We start from the raw sequence: 21,793 nt of genomic DNA, 5'->3' as shown, positions 1-21,793 counted from the left end.
ATAGAGAAATAAAAGTGAAATGGCGCGGTGTCTTTGATGAGAAGTCCAGTACTGGTTTAGTACGGTGTCCCCATGGTGAAGACTTCAATTAAATAAACAGTCCGAGCCGGAATCGTAGCGTTTGATTTTTTTACATGAACGTGGTGAACGATCAGTGGCCTCACGTTCATTATTTCCAATTATACGTTATCATATCCCTGATGTCATAATTACCAAACAATTCGTGGATCTTATGTCCTGTCGGGTTAAACTAGAAACAGGATGTACAAATGTCTTTGTACATAATTATATTTATGGCGAAGAATCGCAGCTGTTTAGTAGGTACATCGGTCCGCAGGGATTCCCCACGTGTCAATCAATCCTCCGACAGTGGTCACCTTTAATTATCGAGATCCTTTGCCCGTAGGCCGCCTGTTGTCCGAGTCTCGAAGGTGGTCAGCGATGTTCTTTCAAAGAATTTCTTGCAATTTGCTCGATTCAACCCCGAACGTTTAATTCGATCCTTCTGGCTAATTAAGACAACATTCTATTGCCTTATATCCACGATAAAATTTCAAATTGAATAGGTTTTCGACTCGCGGATAATCTTACGTCAGGATGAGAATTATAATAATAAATTCCTTTTTTATCTGTTCACAGTTTAAAACCACCCCAAAAGGATGGTGTAACAAAGTCGAACCCCAGCAAGAGACATCGGGAACGATTGAACGCCGAATTGGATACTCTGGCGTCGTTGCTTCCGTTCGAACAAAACATTTTGAGCAAGCTGGATCGACTCAGCATCTTGAGACTTAGCGTTAGCTATCTCCGAACGAAGAGTTACTTCCAAGGTAAGTGATAGAAATATTTTATGAAAGAACCGTGAAAGAAATTCACGACTGAGGTGTAGATATAAAAGAAAAATAATTACGATATTTGAATATTCCGCGTTTTTTAACGATAGACAAGTGTTTGTCGGAAATGCGATGCAAGGATTCAGAAATTTCTTGCGGTACATAGTCGTGGCTAAACATCGTTGCGCATCCAGGAGCATTAGCATTCGCAATATGTTTCTGAACACGCGATGCTGTCGTTACTCTGTCTCTGAGGGAACAATAAGGGTTCAAAAACAATGACCCGCGTTCTTCCGCGATCCTGCAATTCGTCTGTTCACCGTCGAACTTGTTCGAATTTCTTACCATTGTAATTCCACCGTTATTGTTACGTCATATTGTACGAAACCACGGAGAAAGTGTTGAAATATAGTTAAGGAACATTATTTTTTTTTTCTATCATGTTAATTTAATATTCGTACTTTCAGAAAGCATACAATGATAAATGGTAACGGTGAAAACGTAGATTGTTGCGAGCGATTATCTATTTTAACAAGATTAGGCATAAACATATGAATTATTTAATAAGAAGGAGGGAGAGCTAATGCTATCGTGCACGGGAAATCTTTGTTATTTAGAAAACCCTTGAATCGTAATCTACGTATCTAAAGGGGGTGGAGGTAATGATATTTTTGCCAATCAATAGCCGGTGAAAATTATCCAGTAAAAAAAGATAAGCTTGGCTATTGCGAGAAACTGGTGGCGCTCGAACGTTGTAATTTCAGTAGAAAAGAAGAGTTTATAATCCCTTCGTGACGCGAAATCGTAACATTGCTTAACCCATTTGCATTGCTTATTCATAATTAGTCAAGATATCCATAGCCGTGGATATGACATTTTTAAATTTCAGGTCAGCTTAGAGACCCTTGTAGCTGGTGCATGTTTTTCATGTATCGAACAGAATTTTGTTCTTGATCGATCCTTTTTATTTCGAGACAATGCTCTCTTGTTCTAGCCCCGTTATTCCACTTGCTAGATCAATTGATCTGCATCGGTACGACCCAGTTCGCTTAACTCGTTTGCGAAATCATAAATGGCGTGACTGTGCAAAATCATACAGTGTTCAAGGTCGCTTTAAAAATACACGGAATAAAGTATTGGTATCTTCGAGGTCTCGGGGTGCACGAAAACTCGCCTCGAATGAGAGGAAAAAGGCATTTAAGTTTCGATTGTAGGATAATTTGTAGAAATATTCGAAATGAACTTTCTTCGAAATTTGGATTATCGATGATTACTATCCTGGAAGCGATCGAAGGTGGAAATAAGGGATAGGGAAACGATTATGCAACGGCGCGAAACAGCGTGGTTTTGCTCGCGGCGGGCGTACAATCTCATCTGCAATCGCAATCAGGTGGGGCCAATCGAAGAATCGGCGCGGAATAATGGGCAAACGTTCTTCTTTTTCCCGTCCATTATCTTCCTCCGCCAGTCTGGAGTCGCAGAAGGCAAGAGGCTCGAATCTCACGACGAACGTGCGCGGCCTCTACCTAAGTGTGCCCACACGAAACCCTCGTAATGCGGCTTCTACACTTTTATCGATTTAACGCCGCGCTAAGTACCGCGAACCTGGCCACGGACGATCGCCTACCCCACCCCAATGATACCACCACCTGTGTGTCCTGAATGCTTCTTCTTTTTCTTCATCGGTTCCACTTGTCTCGTGGGTCGGATCAATCGATTCTTTCTAATTGATTACCCGGATTTATAAGTGAATTGCATTTAGAGCCATCTAAATATTTATACTTAAGACGAGGAAAAACGGTCGCGCGAGGACGCGTGGGTCGCAGCGTATGCAAGGTAATGGACACGAATCCGGATCGCAATGGTCGCGGAGTGCGAACGCGAACAGGGCAGAACAGAAGAGAAGAGGAACAGGAATGCGAATACGAGAGACAGCAAAGCGAAAGAGGCGAGTGTTGTCCAGTTGCGGGGCCTGCGAGAGCCACGTCTCGATATCGCGGATCTCGCAGTATATCACCTGCGGGGCACAAGAGGTTGCCCGGTCTCTACTTAGCGCTCTTGTTGCTACCGACGCGATCCTGAGAGCGTACCACACGGGCCAGCCTCCAGGGCATTGTTCACACCGTTTTAATAGGTATTCATTGTCGGGAGCTCGGATCTTTTCCGAAGACACCCGGGAGAGTGTCGCCCGATGCCCTGATACCTGGGAGTTCTTGCGCGTTACCGGCTCACCACCTGTCTCCTTCTTCTCCCCTCGGCACCCATCTCCGCACCCATGGCTAACCCATGGTCACCAGTGGTGGATCGCTAATTGCGAAAAATGCGTGCAGCTTGCTGACTGGATCGAAAGAACAGGAACGAGTTGAATGAATTTAAAGAGAGGTGGCAATTTCTTTTTTCGATTTTTCACTCCATCAGAATGTGTGTCTCGCGAGACGTTGCTCTATTTCCCACACTTCAAGTCGAAGGGAGTCTAGCAAAGAAAAAAAAAAAAAAGAGAGAACCACGTTGCTCCACTATGTAAATTAATTAGCCGTTCAGTAAACGCGCTGATTTTTCAAACGGGCACGTGGTTCATCCTCGCCTCCGGTTAGCTAGCAGAAGAATAAGAGAATCTCTAAGAGGACCAAGAAGAAGAAGAAGAAGAAGAAGAAGAAGAAGAAGAATAAAAGAGAAGAAGGAAGGTGGCGAACGTTGCAGGAGATTCAGATAGCGGATCGTGGGGGTTGCACCTCTTTCGCTTTTTTACTGACGCTTACCGTTCCTTTCTCGCGCTTCGCCATTCCCTGTAGACCCCATAAAAGGTCCAAAGCGACGAGTCTCGGTAATTAACCTCCTCCGCGTCGATCTTATTGCCGGCAGTCTCGTGTATGTTTCCTTTCTTCTTCTTTTTCTTCAACCACTTCGACGCCACCTTTTTGACGGTCCAATCTCGATGTAGAATTTTCTTCAATGTTCACGAGTATTCAGACGGTGATTTCATTAATTTAAAAAAAGAAGATCGCGTGAGGCAAATATTATGAATTGCTAATCATCTTCGGATTTCCAAGGCTAAAAAGAAAAGAGATATGTACAGTTTAAGGGGTCAAAAGTTGCGGGAGGAATAATTGGAGTTTGATCTTGCGTGCGACAGACAGACAGACAAAGAAGAGATATAACGAAATTGCTTCGAAGCGGAATAAGGTCCTTGATGAAATTGTTAGTTCAAGACATTAATAATCCACGCGGACTAATTACTTACCGCGCGAGGGCATCAAATCCTCATTACGCAATTCGTCACCCTCCGACACCTTAATCAAAACCCGACGCACGCGGAATAACGACGTGACGTTAAGCGGGAAAGTAATGAATTCTTTACCACCGTTGAACTGCCACATTGCTTAGATACTTTGATCAAGATTATTCAAGGAAATGCGTAAACGTAATGGTTATAGAGTTTAGAAAGTAAGAACGAAGAATGTAAAATTATTTAACTGGTTCGAGATGATGCGGTGTAACGTCAACGTGTGTGCCTTGTAAACGCGTAGCATGAACGTTGATGAAGAGATATACATCGATACAGTTACCTTCTCATCATTACCACTCATTTACATTTTTCATTTCGAGCTGACACCTGGCGGGGAGGGACACCGAGAGAACCACCGCGTGACGAGACGTGGAAGGGGACTTTCAGGTAAATGAGTCAAAGAAGAAAAAAGAATAAAAATGTAACGATAAGGGTAAAAGAAGCAGGTATCGAAGTTCAAATAAGAATAATGTTAAAAAATATCAAAGAAGAAGACGAGAAGAAACGAAGTAGGTAATTATTGTATATCGATGGTATTCAGTATTGTTGGAGAAGAGTGAAAATCACTTGAGATAAGAAATATAAAAAGTGAAAACAGGAAACAAAGAAACAGAGAGAAAGAATAAGAGGAAAAAAAAAATGAAGGAGGAAGAGCTGTCGAGGGAGCGTAAAACTGAACAAAAGGAGGACGAGTAAAAAGCAAAGGAAGCTACCGATGGAACGAAAATGGGGGAAGAACGAAGAGAGACACTGGAAAGGATGAAAAAGAGTTGAAGAAGAAGAGAAGAGGCGGTAAAGTAAGATTGACAGAAAGAAACGGGCCCTACAAGCACCCTACAGCAAACGGTGCCAAGAAGAGAAAAAGAGGATGGAGAAATCAACGAAACGGATCTCCCCGGGCCGGTAGCGAGAACCGGAAGCCACCTCTGGATTATGGAGAAGATCGTAAATCGATTAAATTCGTCGGCGCAAAGCGAGCACGCTCATCTACAAGCGTGCAGAGCGTGCAATTATTTAATTTCGCCGATTATCTTCGGTCGAGTTCATTTTTCATGTCATTATCGCGATGCGGTCTGCCTTTTATGATTCGCCCGCCCTTCGCCCTTCGCCCTTCGCCCTTCGCCCTTCGCCCTTCGCGAAACACCACCGCGAGCCATCCGTGTCATTTCTATGAAGTCATCAGCCTAAGGGCGGACTCTACGCTTTTGAAAACTGATTTCCTTTACGCTTGTCGCTTAGTGACACTGATCGGCGCGCCCGACCACCAGTTTCTTTATGTCTTTCATTTTTTGAAAGGAACGTAATAGAAATTCAATTGACAGGGTTCGACTGCAATGCGATCGCGTTTAATCAAGCAACCGGTAAGAGAAGGAAGCAAAAATCGAGAAAGGTGTTTCGACTGGTGGCATACTCCATATAAGTCGATATTCGCCGCGGTCTAATTGCCGCATTTTTAATAATGACGTTAATGAGCGATAGTTATCGCGTGTCCGGTCCCCGAGCAGTCGGCCGACTCCGTTGTCGAACCGATTAAAGGCAAATCGGATGTTGCCGTCCGAAAAGGAGGTTGCCATCCGAGAACCGATATCGATCTGAAACGCGTGCCATTCCTTCCGTGAACCGGTGGCCCTATATCAGAAAAATGCACGAACAGGAGCAGCGGGTTCTGTGCTTGGTGCTCGCGTCATTTCACCCAGTGGAAGGGCTTGATGGCTCGATGGCTCGATGCCTCGCGGCAGATGTCCCAACGAACTTTTTTCCCTATCTTGATCGACGGTTACTGCCGCTGATCGCGAGAGATCATAACCGATCGTCCTTCTCGACTGGACGTCGATATCTTAGGACCATTCGATATCTATACGATTTTTCAAATTCTATACAGTATACTTTGATATTATTTTAACGAGATGTGAAAATGTTTACCAGTCTGACCCAGTCAATTAAGGGTTAATAAGGCAATTAGAAAAAAGGGGTGAGAATTAGAAAGCTTATTAAACGATTGTCAGGTAGCATCCCTGCTGTATCACTTTTATCTTCATCCATTTTTCCCTGCCTCGTGTGTCTCTGTAACACCGTTATCAGCAAAGTTGGTCACGCGAAAGGAAACGTATACCGTGTACGTTCTCTCATCAGGATAATTCACGCAATACAATACACGGCGATTAATCGTTCGGATAATCGAACGAGAAAATGATCGGTCGTGGATGAAGCTACCGTGCCGTTACCATCGTAAAGATTCTTATCTATCGTGCAATGTGTTTAGACGCGTTTTGCGATTATGAAACACGATGCAAATACATTTATCCGTGCTGTGGATATCTCGGTGAGGTCTGTTTGATATTATAAGGCAATCATTCACAGGAAATCGAAGGAAACATTCAGAGAGAGATCGGACGAGGATAGAAATTGCAAATATTCTCATTAAACTACCAGCACGGTCGCGTCTTTCTACCTCGTTCACGCGATGAATTAAACACCGCCACCGTTAGGGGTGGAGGTACATTCCATTTTGTACGGGGTGTATTCCTGAAGCGAAGGACGATTAATCGGAGAATAATTTTCGAGTCAAAATTCGATCGTACATCGTAGGTATATGGATAATATGGTGTTATCGTCGGTGGTGGTTGTGGTTGTACCATACGTCAGCCACGAATGACGCGTAATAACGTCGTAACTCGTGGTAGCGATCGAAGTGACGTTCAGTCTCGACAGGCCAAGTAAATTACGCCACGTCCAACTTATCCTTTCAGGATCTGAGCGTATCGACAAAAAAGCTGGCTGTTCGCGTGCGGCAAAAACGAAGGACTCACGTGGCTTCTTTGGTTGGTTCGGCTCTGGTAATCGCATTTTTACCCCTTTATATTTTTCACTATCCGGCTGTTCGTTCCATTTTTCTCGTTCCACGTCGACTGGCCCGGGTCAACGTCGCGCTACCTATCTAACGTCGCCATCGACGTTTCCCTTCTAACTAGAGATCCTTCTTCTAACCGTGAGTCGACCAGAAATTTAACACAGCCTTATTCGAATAACAGACCATCGAATGTTAATCAAATGGTCATAGAACAGATCGTAGGTGAGGATGCGCAATAATAAAGTGGCGGAAGTGCAACCGCGAAACGACCAAGCACGAAATCTCGGCTTCGCGGACCGTGAAGCTTCGTCGTCCTCGAGGAACGGCGACGATCTCGTCGTCGATTCGTGGGGTAGAAAAGAGTCAAAAGCAAAAATCTGGCTGAATTTTTTTATATGAAAATCCAACTGCGAAGCTATCTAAAATGGACGATCGGGACGATTGCTCATTTACGAAGGCTTAATTGATTATTCCTGGTGAAAAATTAACAAATTAAGATAGCCATCAAAAGGATCATCAGTTCATCGTGCAGCCAATTAATCATTATATTGCACCGCGCGTCACCGTTATACTCCGTTAGCCTGTTTCACCTTAATGAAACAATTAGACGTCGAAAGTATCGTGTTTCCATCGCGGCGCGAGCATCTTTCCGCGAACAGATACGCTGGCGAAGCCGGTCGTGTAGCATGCGCGCAACACATTTTCATTAACATATTCAGGAAAAAAGAGGCTAGCTGCGCGTAATTACAGAGAGCAATGGGAGAAAAACGAGCAGATTCGCCCGGAGAATCCCTTTAACGAGAGGATCCTGCCATCCGTGGCATACGAGAGCGTGGCGATCTTCTCTATACCCGTCTATGGAAATCATTAGAGGGAAAGAGACCAGTAGAAAGCGTCCTTAATGAAGAACTGAGGAATCGGCCGAAATACAGATTAACAGGATAGTAATATGGACATATATTAACGATGCGAGACAATTACTTGCTGTCATGCGCTTCGATATTGGGAAAAAAAGAGTTTCCTCGGATGGTGTATGCAAACAAGAGCCGTTAAAGCGGGAAACGCGTGTTGCAATCTCCATAAGCGAATCCTCTAAGTGGAAAGGAAAGCGAGAAACTACGAGACAAACAGCCGTTTAATTTATGGCCAGCCCATTTTTCTCGCGTTAACGGTTGAGTGCATGAAACGCCTGCTTTCCATCGAACGTTGAAAACGTTTCGCTGATCAATCATTTCCAATATGTACGTTGAATCATCAACTGCGGCGCCAGCGCGAAACACGCTTTCAACACGGTCGAACGTAATCACGATATATGTACATACATACATATATTAAAACAAAAACGGTATTAAATGCATTACGCTAGTTAATTAGAGAAAGACCGTACTCTCTATCGCTCACCGTACGCACTTGGTTTGCAAATAGGCAGAAAAAAAAAGAAAACCCACGAGTGTGGCAGAGATTAGTTTCATTAAAAAAGAAAAAGAAAAAAAAAAACTGATGCAAACAGATACTTTATAAACTTCAAACGTGAGACTACTTGGTTTCGTTCGAACGATCTACTTCCGTGGCCGGGTATCGTTAGCGGTATTTAACGTCGAGTAAGAAATCAGAAATCATGATCTCAGTTTTTCTTGTATCATTTAATTATTTAATTTAGAATTCCCTCCTGATTAACGTGAAAATTATGATGCGACTTCAACGCACTGGAAAAATGGAATTCTTCGGTAGAAGAAAAAAGAATGGGATCTTGCTTCAATCTTGAGTAGAAGTTCTTTTTTTAGCACAGATACAATCACTTCGTTGCTACTACTATATAATATTATAAATATTATTGTCAATGTCCAGGATCATAAATCTGCAGCGTATCTAAAAGTCTATCCAGGTATCAACCCGCGTGTAAGATTTTTCAAGCTCGGCAAATGCATCATAAAACTCGTCCTTCGACTAATTTGTTCCACTTTAGCCTACCGTCTAATTGATAGTCTCTGTACGCAGAGGATCGTGTCCGTTTTCGTTGATAGTCAGCCAGCGAAGACGGTGACCCCGGTTCGTTATACATATTACACTTCGCTCTGCGCCATAACCCTGCAAAATTCTCGGATTGTGATATAGGTGGATTAGCATCGACGGGAAGTGGTTCGCCAACTAATAAAGTAGATAGAGGAGCCTATAACGCGTCAGGCTGTGCGCGCATAAAATTTCACCCGGCGTTTATGAATATTAATCTACCCACCTCATGCCTGCTGCCGGTAATTAGAATGGACGCGTATCCGTAACCCAACAGCGAATTGGACTGTGTAATAACAACTAGTAATTATTATCAGCCGCGCGTTATATCAGCCACCGAGATGATGATCGTTCACTTGGACGAGCCGTGGCGAGGCGCCGCGCCGAGATTTTCGACCGGATAAATACAGCCCGATGAAAGTTCGAACCTCCGTTATTACGTGCAATTTAAGCAACCTTTTGCATATGCATGTTGTCTGGTAATTATCGCGCTTTTCTAAACTTCGAACAGCGGTTGCTTGGCACGGGAAAGGAAGAAAAAAAATATAGAGATTACTAGGGTGTTTCCTTTGAAAAATGATGCGCAACCTGTCTCGAGAGTAACCAGCTGCTGATCGTGGATCCACGAAAATAAGGTAAAATTTTTCGGACTAAGGTGGGTTCACAGTTGCCGTAACTTCGCCCTGTAACCCGAGACAGTATCATCGCGATGTAAATATGGCCCAAGATGGTATCGCTGTAACGTAGTGTACGCGACGACCTTCTAATTCCTGCGAAGGTATGCGCGCACGTGCGTGCACACTGCACACTCAGTCGGACGGGCACAGATATCGAGTGTAACGGTGGTATATTAGCTGAGAATTAACGACCACGGTAATCAGCACTCGCCTCATAGCGTTCGCCGCGTTACACGGCCAAGGTTATTAACACTTCGCCGTCGGCCACCCTCGATTTACGTGGCTATCCGCGTCCCAACGCCACGATGAATCGCCAGGATCCTCGTTTCCAGCCATTCGAGTCGATTACCACCCTGGAAAAACACCTCTGCCTCCACTTACCCCCTGATGATAACGAGTTTGCTTTTCATCGAAGCCGGTACAATCGGAGAAATACTTATCGAAATCCTCCTCTATTTCTGAATGATTTCATTCACGTAACTCGGTGCATCGTCGCTGAAAGAATATACCATAATGAAAAGTGTCGGTTGACGATGGATCAGGAGGATTGAAAGTTGTCGTTAGGCTTCCTGATGCTTTCTCGATCTTACGGCGCGGCGTCGGCGTCCGTTCATACGTGAACTTCTCACGCGAGGAAAAGGGCGCGCGAGCGGATTGAACGCACGCACGGAACGGCACGGCATGGCACGGGGCGGAGGATCCATCGGGATCCGCGATACCAGGGGCCACGGCCTCCAGAACTGCTCCGTGTTCCGTGTGGCTACAGCACGCATCACGCCAACACGCCATGCCACGATCAGCTGGATGCCCGGAAGGCTTCTTGCCACTGCTGACCCACTGAACGAGACACCTTTGCATGAGTTCGCTCGTTTAACTTCACCCCACATTCGCAGCAGACTGGTCGGCTTTCAGTCAGAGACACGCGTTCCTCTATCCTTCGCCATTTCCTCTTCTTTCAAGATGCTCTACAACAACCTTTCACGATTCTTTACTAGTATAACATTCTTCAAGCTAACATTAATAATAGCTTCGTAATTGTAAGTTAGTTTCAAGTTTTCAACGTGCCTCGTATAGTATACCAACGATCCGTAGAGAATTGATTCACTAATCGCCGCGCCGTTTCCACGGTGGAAAAACTAACAAATCGGATTAAGGCGAACGTGACGAGAAGGAACTCTGTCGAAGAGGAGGGCCGACAATTAGCGAGCTCATTGGAATTACATCGCATGGAAGTAGTTTCTTCGAAGCAGAGCACGGTATCTGCTCTGCGTATGTCGAGCGAGGCCGCCTATCTCGCTAAAGATGGTTAGAGCTGCAAAGCGGCTGTTTGCACGCGTGCTCGTCCGATAGCAATCAATTACGGTGCGTAACGCAACTGTTTTTACACGCTTCTCTGTTATTGTTCCCCGTTGCAGAAACATGCTGTGTCGGAGAAAAAAACAATAACCTGCGCGCACCGTTTCCGTACAATTTTTTGCCAGCCTGCTACAACATAATTCGCTATGCCATTTTTTTTTTTTTTATATTGTTAAAAGTACACTTTAAAATGTACCTAAAATTGCACTAATGATTCAAAGTAGCAAATCGATTAATTTTAGACCAAAGACCATCAATTCTACAAATTTCAGATACAAACAGTCTTTAATTAGATTGTTGATTTTTCATTAAAATTTCACTTTCATCGTCGTGTCTGTAAAAACATCCATTATGAAAGTCATCGTGTCAAGAACTCGATTAATCTTCTTGGAAAAAGAACCTTGTTATCCGAGCAACTGGTTAAATAGTAATAATTTTAGCTGGAAAATTATAATAATTTCCAGCTGATAATCTCTTCCTGTGATAAGAAAACGATATCAGTGTCCCGTTGAACAGCGTGACGAGGAAACGTTGATGAATCAAAGACGTTTTGCTTACACATCCGGATATCTAGATCAGAGAACATTACACCATGCAGGCATAGACTGACCGTGATGATTCAGTTAATTACCGGTTTATGCAATTAATGTTTTTAATCGGCACCGAGACCGGTGCCACTGCATTTCATAATGATAATAACGAGTGGTGAAAGCGCGCCATGCCGTGCTTTATACGTAACTTCCGAGATGTTCTGTTTCGACAGAATATAAACGTACTCACAAGTATGAGTAATACTTGCGATTTTTGGCCAACGATATCTAGAATTAGATAGAACGAATGTTTTTTAATTTCGTTAGTCATTGTTTACGAAAACTGCGTTACATTTTCAATTGCAAATTTTTCTGCTATGTGAATTTTAACTCGTCGAGTTTTGCATTTTCATGTTCTACATTTTCTATGAAAGTTTCTTTACTTTAACAACTTGTAACGTAAGATTTCTCTTTTAACGTAGCTCAAAGCACAGTGTTACTTGGAACAAGTAATTTTGGCTTGATTACGAGCAACGCCGTAGATGTATCAGCTCAGATAAGACTAGCAAAAATCGTTAGAAGAAATATTTATTACGGCAGAGCGGCAATGGAAGGCAGGGGTGAGCAGATATTTATGAGCGACACCGTGCGAAGGGTGGGGCATTTAAATGGGGTCACACATACATCTCCGTTACCTCCGAAGGTACAAAGAAATTCATTAAAGCAAAAATAACGTGTTCCAGGGAAAAAGTCTATTCCTCTGAACGTAATTTCTTCTATGACGAACATTTTGCTTCCTCGTAATTACAGGTGAAAGAAATACTGTATGTTAAACTGCAATTTAATTATTCGTAATTAAACGATATGAAATATTGTATGGGAAAATAATTTGAACGACGAAGCAGATTTGAGTAGCTCATAATTGAAGATAAACGTCATACGGTACGTTAAAAGGGATATTAAAGAACTCAACAGCGGGGTTCAATATTTTATTCATTAACGTGGGAGTGTTAAAAGGGTGCATAAGCAAGAGAGCGTAGAGTAGGGTGCATACTTAAAGAAGTGGTTCAAAAGTGAGGTAAAAGCTTACCTGAAAGTCATCATCGGTAACCCTGACTTTTCAATGGAAATTAACAAACTCAAATCGGTTCAACTTGAAATCTAAATCTATGTTCTAATAAAACAACGATTACTCGCCTCGATTCTAGATAGGTATAACCTAATGGTTTCTGAAAAGAGCTGAAACGTTTTAGAGGAATTCCTTTTTTCGATCGTTTCCATGGTAAGGGATGGAGAGTGTCGAGCAGGATGCAATATTTCTGATTCTTCTGGCGCATCAATCTCCGCTGTGGAGGCAGCGGCGATGAGACAGAGCCTTTAATCGCTCGTCAAGAGTCGTCCGATTATTTAAAGGCAGGGTCCTTTTGTGAACGTCCAGGCCGGTCCACTGACTAATAATCGTCATCGATCAACCGGTGACTTCACACGGCGCATTTAATGCGCCGTGATGCCGTCATGATACGCGTACTTTGGATTAGTTCCACGATCAAAGGTCACGGTCGTGCACGGTCCCATTCGTACCTCGGCTCAGTCCTTCAAACGTTCACCGCCATTTTCTGTATATTAAGAACAACTTCTATGTCCTCGGTAGGTAAATTTAATCCCCTGTTATCTGATAAAGTTTTTATATAATTCCACCAGTCGAAAAGAAAAAAATGGCCACCCCGGTTGCAAGAGCGAACAAAACGAAGCTCGTTCCAGCAAAGTGATTAGCGTCCTTAATGACGGTCCTTGGGGTGCACGTACACCGGGTCAAACGATGAACGTATAGAAATATAAATACATCGTTTCCAGGGGGGTGGTAAGGAGGGGGGACGAAGAACTCGCAGGTAACCGCACACAAGGGTAGTTGAACGAAACACGGGCTGCAGTGCCAGCCCGTGTAACCGACACCAGTCATTCGCCTCCCCTATTTCACCACCATGTTGTGCCACTTGTGCCCCCTTCCCTGCCCTTCCTCCGCTATTTGGTCCCCAGACACACAACCCCTGCCCGTGTTTCTCTCTGTTTCTCCCTTCTCGAGACCAGCTCGTTCGCGAACACTGAAAACGATACGTTTGCCTTTCCTCTATCGACCATTGTCGATGGATATTTAATTGGCTCGCGTGGCAGTCAATGGCCCGGATCGGTTCGTCTAATCCTCCGTTTTGTGAGATTCGCCACTTGCATGGCGTTTGCTAGGGAATCGATGATTTTTAATCGAAACTCTTGGTATCGCGAATTGAAAACATTTGTCACATTTACAATTGTGAACTGAAAGGGAAGAATGCAGGAATCGTTAGCGTCGCTTAAAAGCCAAGGTTCCGGGAATAATTTCGCCGGTGCTGTCCGCTAGAACAAAGGCCTGGGAATTAATTAGTAGGCACGTATATGGTGAGTCCCCTAGAGGGCGCAGCATATGGCGCGAACACATCATCGCATCACCACCTGGCCCTCCCTTTCGTTTTTCTCTCTTTCTCTCTACTTTCGCTCTGCTGTCCGAAGGGGGCCGAAATGTTGTTGTCTGGATGGACACACCAACGGTCGGGCAAAAAGACTACCAGCGAATCGACAGGGGTGGTTGGTTAGCCAACCTTATTCCAAGCGGAGAATGCCTTTCGGTACAATCAGCAAATTTCATTAGAAAATTCTATAAGAAGCTCATCTTAATTTACACTATTAGGATGATTAACTGGAACAACTGGCAGTTTGCATATTATATCAAACGAACGATTTAACATCGAAGATCAGTGTATATTTCATCGTGGCTGTTAAAACGCTCGGAGACTTTAATGTGTGGACGTTAGTGTTGATTAGAAGGCAGCACGATTCAAAACGGACTCCATCAAATGTAGAACGAGCATGATGAAGGATCTCATATTTTCTCTCAAGATTTCTTCTAGCAACGATCAATCTCTCGTTGATGCAAAATTACCATCAAGTTAGCGTAATTTTATGCAAATAGCCTAGCTCGATTACTTTGCACAGTTAACTTAACGAAGTAACAACGAACGAATTAATTTCTCCTGTTGAAAATCTTCAGCCTGATCGGCCGCTTGTTTTCGTGTTTCACAGAAAATGACGAGGATGTTGGAGAGGCTCGTTTTTAGAGATTCGTTTCCCGCTGTCTTCGAGATCGCGAGACAAGGCAGACCGAATCACGGTCGTCGAGAAAACGCGTCGTATCGATTACCATCTCGCGGCACCGCGTCAAGGTAAATCGTCGGATATCAAGCTAAAATATGATGATCGTTGCTGATGATCGCGCGATACGTAACGAGCTCGCTAATATTCCATCAAGCTGCGCTGACCAGCCACCGCGGCAACGCGCCGTGCTGTTTCTTCCTCGAAACGGGAATAGAGAAACGGGCAAACGCATTTCTGGATAGAATGCCCCCACGGGCAAAAAATGACGAAACGAATCGCTGGACAAATCAGCCGCGACCGCGAAGCTGATTTTGCCATCTTCCAAGATCGGAAGGCTTCCAATTTGATTTATAACACCTTTCAGGTGGTTTTTCGACTCGAACAAAAGCTTCTATTCGAGCCACGCAATTATCCGATGGGAAAAAAAAGTCGCATAAAGCCATCGAATTTTCAGATTCTGATCGTGCGAAGGATGCACACGCAACGATATCCTCGCGGTTTCGTTTATTTTAAGCGGGCCGGTATTTTTAAAAGCGATTCGCAGACTCGGTGGACCGCACGGAAGGTGCAAACATCGGTTCGTTATTCGCTTACCGGGGGTTTGAGGCCGGCTTGAAAAAAGAGATCCAAGGGAAAGCGGGCTGGCTTGGTCCAGTGGCTGGTCTGGGGCAAAAGTTTCGGTCGTTTTTCGAGGCTCGTGGTCGAGGCATGAAAGCTGAGCCGCCGAACGCGGCTGCCGAGTTACGCTGAAAAATCCGCTCGTCTGCTCTTCCAATACCCCGCCTCGAAACATCTCAAACCCAAAAACGTCCGTCTCGTGTATGTATGCACACGTCGCTACGCCAAGCCACGTCACTTTTCGCCAGACGTTCGAGCCGACACTCGAGACACGCGTTCTCCTTTTTGTATTTTGCTCGACATGCTCTGCCTCGTCGAAAGAACAGCCAGATTTTCTGGAATTCATTTCGAGACCCCTTCTACGCTTCCTACCGCAACTCTCTCGCCTCTTTCTTTCCTTCTTTCCTTCTTTCCTGCTTCTGAATACATATACGTTCGTAGAAATCGTGGGAATGCTTCGGCTTCGTTGATCAGCCTCGACCCTCGACATCGATCGCGATTCGATCGACCGGATGATCCGCTTGTCGGCTCGATACGGACCTCTACGCTTCTGTGTCAGAACGCTTTCCTTGCCTTGGATGCTTGAACAGATGACGACCGATCGACGATCTTGCTTATTTTCGATCAGTTTGATGGAGAGGAGGGTTTTCGGGAGAATACTAATCGTTTCGATCAAACCAGCTGTAATAGGATTTTCGATATTTCGGATTCGCGCTACGAACGCCGGAGATTTCAATGCCCGCACGAAACGCGTTTCATCTGGTCGAAGAATTTTCTTGCAAAATTTGAACACTTCGCTTGGGAAACTCTTCTGGTTGATCGCAAACGAGACAAGTGGTCGCTTGAAATTTTATTATCCTGGTGACGAACGAATCTCTTTGGTTTCGGGTGAGAGGAAAGCCTGAAAAACGGGTTAAGGCGACACGATATCGCGTTTCATGCCTGCTCTTTTCTGCTCCCTCGCCGTCGTTTTTCGAGAGTTAATGTCGATAATATTTCTTGGCGCGACTCATGGATCCCCGCCAATAGGCGTGTAAAATGATTCGTTGTAAATCTATCATCTCGTACCTGAACCGCCACCTCCATAAGAAGCACCTGGCGTATCTCACGGTATCTACGAGAGAGGGAGAGATCGGGCTCGTTCTTTCCTCGAAGATGAAGCACAGCTGCGTACGAGGAGTATCGCCACTTTTCTGTCGAAAACACGCCGCGATCCTCGAGTTATTACCCAGCTACGCCCATTCACCGATTGCCTGCAATCGAATCGTTCGAGAAGATGATTAAAGTTGGAACCCGTGTACCGGTGACGCGTGGACGATCGATCTTCCTTGCAATTACGCGAATGCCAAAGAAGACGGCCTTGTTTGCATCCTGTTATGCATAGAATCAACAACATTTATAGGTTTCTGATCGAATAAAAAGAGAAGCCATAAATCTATATCTAATAAAAATTGAAGAAGGATAATTCTGAGAACGTATAGAGCGAGCGAGCGAGATTTCGCTAGATTCGTAATCGCGGCCAGGTTTGACAGTCGCCATTCTTCTCGCGGCGAGAGGCCAGGTTATACAGGTCGTTTCACGGTGATTCCGGTGCTCGATTCAAAGGGGGTGCGTAGCTTGAAAGACGATCACGGTCGTCGGTCTCGGCGCACCGCGGCGTCCCGTCGTGGCTCCGAAGCCTCGTGTTACCTAGAGGCCTTCATTAGACTGACACTGATGGCGAATCGCCGCTACGAATCACGTAATCCCCGTCGGTGCCCTCTTTCATTTGGCAGATCGAGGGGGCCAGAGTCTCGTTCGCGTTTCTCCATCGCATCGGCCGTGATTCCACCACGGCCGTTTCACTTCAGGCGCAGCCTTTAATGAAAGGGTTCCTTTACTCGACGACCAACGACCAAGGGAGCTCTTTACCTCTCTTTCCTTCCTTAACAGTCTCTTTTTCCGGCTGTACCTTCTTGAAAAGAGCCTGTTCGTTCGTTCGTTCATTCGTTTCCTGGGCGCCACTCGTTGGAAAGTGGCAGACCACTCTGTGTGCCTCGTACACGTTTTTCGTTTCAAGATAGATTGACGGGGTCGAACGACGATTTACGCGTCCATCCTTGCTCGGATTTGGCTGTCCAGTTGGTTTCAAAATGTCGTATGTTAAACAAAAGGTGGAGGCAACCTCGTTCGTTTGGTGGTTTGAAAAATTTGTAGCTAATTTTTTCAATAGATCACTAAGTACCCTTCAATCCTTTCGACGTTGTTCCTTACAACCCCAACTATTGGATATCACCTGGTCAGTTTTAGCGAGGCAAGCGTCAATTCTAGTTCGATTAAAGCTCCACGGGGTTGCCGGCGCAGCTGGTGGGAATAAAAGCGGCGCTAATCGCGCCTCACCCTGTCCTGATAACCAGCTCACCGTGTCATTTTCGTTCGTCACACCTTGTGTTCGACTTTGCTGGTGCCTTCTTGCTGAATCACATCGAAGCGGTTTCATTCCCGCCGCCTATGTCTCACTTTATGCATCTGCTGATCGATCCTTGAATTGCTGATCAAAGGTCTCGTTAAAAGAACGCTTTATACTCGTCAAGAAGCCATTATCGCAAACTGTTTAACATTCATTGTCAGTCGAACGTTGACATTTACTATTTCAAAGTCTATCAGAAAAGATTTTCACCTTTTAAATTTCCAATTATAATAAAGTTCGAAAAAAGTACGTATATCAAAGAAGGCGATAAAAATGAATATGTTAAGGAGATTGTTAAAAGGGCCGGAACACCTTCGGACGACTCAATTATTCAACGAACGGACAGAAAGGATCGCGAGTATCGAACGGATGGAACTGGACTTATAAATATGCATCAATGGCCGCGGAATTGATTCGGACGACGCGACGCCACGAAATCCCAAGAATCGGCGATGAAATGTTGAAAAAACGAGCAACAGTCGGAAGCGACGAAACGTGTCACGCTATGAAGAATGTTAATTGTTCTGGCCATCGAAAGTAGAAGGAATAAACGAAGCTCCGTACGCTCGTCTAACCTTTCCACTGCGAAACACTTACATATATGTATAGTAGGCACTATTAATCGCAAAGGGCATATGTGAACGTCTACCTATCGCGATGTCGAATCAATATCAAACTAAAATAGAATAAAAATTTTGCTTTGGTAAACTATCAAGTTTCAGTGATAGACAGAGTGGCTATCGGTATGATCTTATTAGGAAATAGGGGTGAGAGTTATGGAAAACCGTGATTTTTCGTGAAACCTCGAAAAATCTGAAAGGAAAGGAAGGGTAGGCAAAGGGTATTGTACGATGTACAATAAGGAAGGTGGGATAAGGATAAAAAAAGAGTCGAATAAAATAAAAAGAGGGGAACCGTCGGGAGGAAGACGGGGCTCGGCTATATGCTAATAGCGGCGCCCTGATTGGGGACGATAAACAAAGCAATTATACGAAAAGGGCGGTATCCCGTAGGTACGGCTGTCGTGGGGGACGTTGTTACGATTTCAGAAAGGCACACGTGCCAGGTACGCGGACACAGACAAGGACAAAGTGGCGGAAACAAAAGCATTTTCAATTTAATCGGACTAACAAGTCATTTTAGGCTAATGATTCTTACGAGATGCGACAGATTAATAATACGGGATGTGAAAGGTTGGATATACCTTGAAAAAGTTGGGAACAAAGTTCGAAGCAAGTACTTAATCAAGAAACAGATTAAGAATATCCGGCGAGTGGCGTGTGCCGCGTTAAGAGAAAACGAAGGAGGAACAAGTTGACATCACGCGGTGCCATTAGAAATTCGCAACATGTGTTTCAATGTAGCGACAGCGTGGGGCATGCATCACCTCGCGTTGCCCGTTGCTCGGCTCTCATGCAATATGAATGATTCCAAGCATACTCTGTAATTACCAGCGCATTTCATTATGTCCATCGAACGATTCGTGGCATGAATACATTTCTGCTAATGTCGATTACCGTCCCGTCCCGTCCCGTCCCGTCCCGTCCCGACCCGTTCTATTTACACGAATTTTTCGTCAATCAGTCCTTATTTTTCAATAGATAACTGAAAGTTTGGAAACGTAGTTCATTAAAGTTTAAAAAGGCTTCGAAATCGAACAGGATGATTTATGAAGTATACGTCGAGCGGTCGGTCGAACAAGCGATTCTTAGTCGGTAGCCAAGCAAGGGGTTAAAGGGTGTCATTAATATCAATCGAGGGCCACGATTGATCCCTAGGCGAGGCAGCTTGACTTGATCCCGCCGAAGGATTTATAGATCTCGTCGTGCGGCGAGACGAACGGGAACCGCTGGTTAAAAATGCCGCTGACCCTTGTCGTTGGGTCTATATTTCTTGGGAATTCCCCTTTCCGTGGACGTGCGGCACGTGGCGCTGCATGCTCAGCTGATTTTATCGCAACGCTTTCCCGTAATTCATTGCTACCAGTGAAAAGCTCGATCTTTCTGGCCAGTTGATTCGTTTGGGAAAATCCTCCGTCACCTATTTCCGCGCTTTGCTAGAAATCCAATCAAGATTAGGCCCTTGACTCCCAATTAAGAATATTCTCTTAAAAATAAACCAATGAATAATTGGATTTTTCACTGCCACGTAGAGTATTTTTTTTTTCCGAGGGTTGCTTAACAGCTTCATTAGTAGTAAAATTCATCTTATGGCGTTTTTAGCGAGGCGCGCGTCTTAATAACCTGCCCTATTCATGGCCGTTTTATGGTCCATTTGTGACGAAAACAAGTGACAATAAAACGGTAAAGAAAGTCCCTGGGTGCAGGTAGTCCTTTGACCTAGAAACGAAACGACTGCAGGTAGAATCAGCCCCCGGGGGTTAACCCCGTCCTCTGCAAATAAAACTGGTTTCCTTGTGACCGTGGTTAATTAGAAGCTTTTTTAAAGTACATATTAAATCCAGTAATCTGATGATGGAAGGTGATAAATTGATGATTTAAACGCGTACGACCAATGGAAATTTGTACGAAACATTGCTGAAGACAGCGAATAATGGCGACGGTAGAAAATGATAACAGGGGTTGTGTTCCGCGTCGCGAACCAGGGGCTCAGACGAGATCGATTTTTAGGGACGAGAGCCATTTCAGAAGTTTACGATTAGAGAACAATCGACTGGCGGAGTTAAGCCGCGGAGGAAGGAGGGTTGCGGTGAACCTTCTCGGTGGCAGACTTTATCGATCTCCTGTGGCCTGAAACGACCACCCTGGTACCTTCTTCTTCCCTCCATTCTGACGATAAAGCAACCGGGGTGTGTTCGTTTCTATCCTCTTTCTTATTCTTACCTTCGATCTTGCCTGAATCTACCTTATCACGTGCTTCACTATTTTCCATGATCCGTCTTCTTTTCAACCCATTTCATCCCTAACTAAATAACAATGAATTAAGAGCCTTTATGTGAAAAAGTGGAATTGGATTTTCTCGATTCCCATATCTTCGTATTTTCATGAATTTTGCGTTTGAAAATCTAAGAATGGTAGATTACCGTCAACCGGAAGCGATTTCCTGGTGAACGTAGAGTTTCCCCGCTGGGAAATAAGCGAGGAGACAGAAAGAGCCGAGATAAAGGGAGAGAAGTCAGCCGAAGCGGGCCTCGCAGAAGCGTCCAGGAAAATCGATACATCGGGAGGAGGTACGATTACGCGAGTGACTCAGGCGGTTTCCGGTGGACGCCATGATGGATTTAAGTACTTCCGGCCGGAGGCGCGTGCGCCAGCCTGTCCTGGTTGGAATTATCGAAGCTGCTCTCTACACGCGGAGATCGAGTCCGATGTCGATGTCCACGCACCAGCTTGCTCCAGTGAAAAGCGACCTTTCTGTTCCGATTTTTCAACTTAAATACCTATTTAAATATGAGTCATGGTCCTATAAAAGCCTCACTTTTGCTAAATTTCAGCTCGGCATTTATGCGATACCATTATTCAAGTGGGTAAAAAAGGATGAATTAACATGGGATTTTAAGTGTTTTGTTTCTTTGCTTGTTGACGAAGATGAATATATTCGGAGCGCAAGCGGTGCGCGTCTGAAATTTATGTTAAACAACGTCCTGGAGAGTGTTACAAATTGGTCGCTGTTACAGATAGACAAGAAGTTAACAGGGATAATAAATGTCGTAAGAAATTGGAATGTAAATATGTAATCGCGAATTCTGTTAGCTGTTCGTAATTCGGGACAGGTGATGTCGAAGAACGCCGGCTGAAACCACTTCACGGTGGTCTACAAAGAAACACGATGATATTTTACACCTTTCCTGTTCAACATCGCTCCTTTTTATTTTATTACGAATGATCCTTTAGCGATGTGTCGCCGCTTGATTCTATATCGTATCATCTTGTTTATCGAGTAGCAAAGTTTGTTTCCGTAGAAGGAAAATTGATGTGAAACGCAAGGCTAGTAATTCCAGCCTAGTTAGCCAATTCTAACCCCGCTTTTAAAGGAT

At 44.5% G+C, this 21,793-nt stretch overlaps 1 protein-coding gene across 2 annotated transcripts in view; it reads left to right on the top strand.

Moving 5' to 3' along the window:
* The window catches only part of ss (aryl hydrocarbon receptor spineless), an 83,473-nt gene that overhangs the window by 30,191 nt on the left and 31,489 nt on the right, over positions 1–21,793 (top strand). For both annotated transcript variants that reach the window (XM_034325152.2, XM_034325151.2), the window contains exon 2: positions 640–830. In XM_034325152.2, coding sequence (XP_034181043.1) covers positions 640–830 — 191 coding nt within the window. The remainder of the gene's footprint in view (positions 1–639; positions 831–21,793) is intronic.

Source organism: Osmia lignaria, chromosome 5 (genome assembly GCF_051020975.1).
Source record: "Osmia lignaria lignaria isolate PbOS001 chromosome 5, iyOsmLign1, whole genome shotgun sequence".
NCBI classification, from domain to species: Eukaryota; Metazoa; Arthropoda; class Insecta; order Hymenoptera; family Megachilidae; genus Osmia; species Osmia lignaria.
This window is presented reverse-complemented; position numbering and strand designations above follow the sequence as displayed.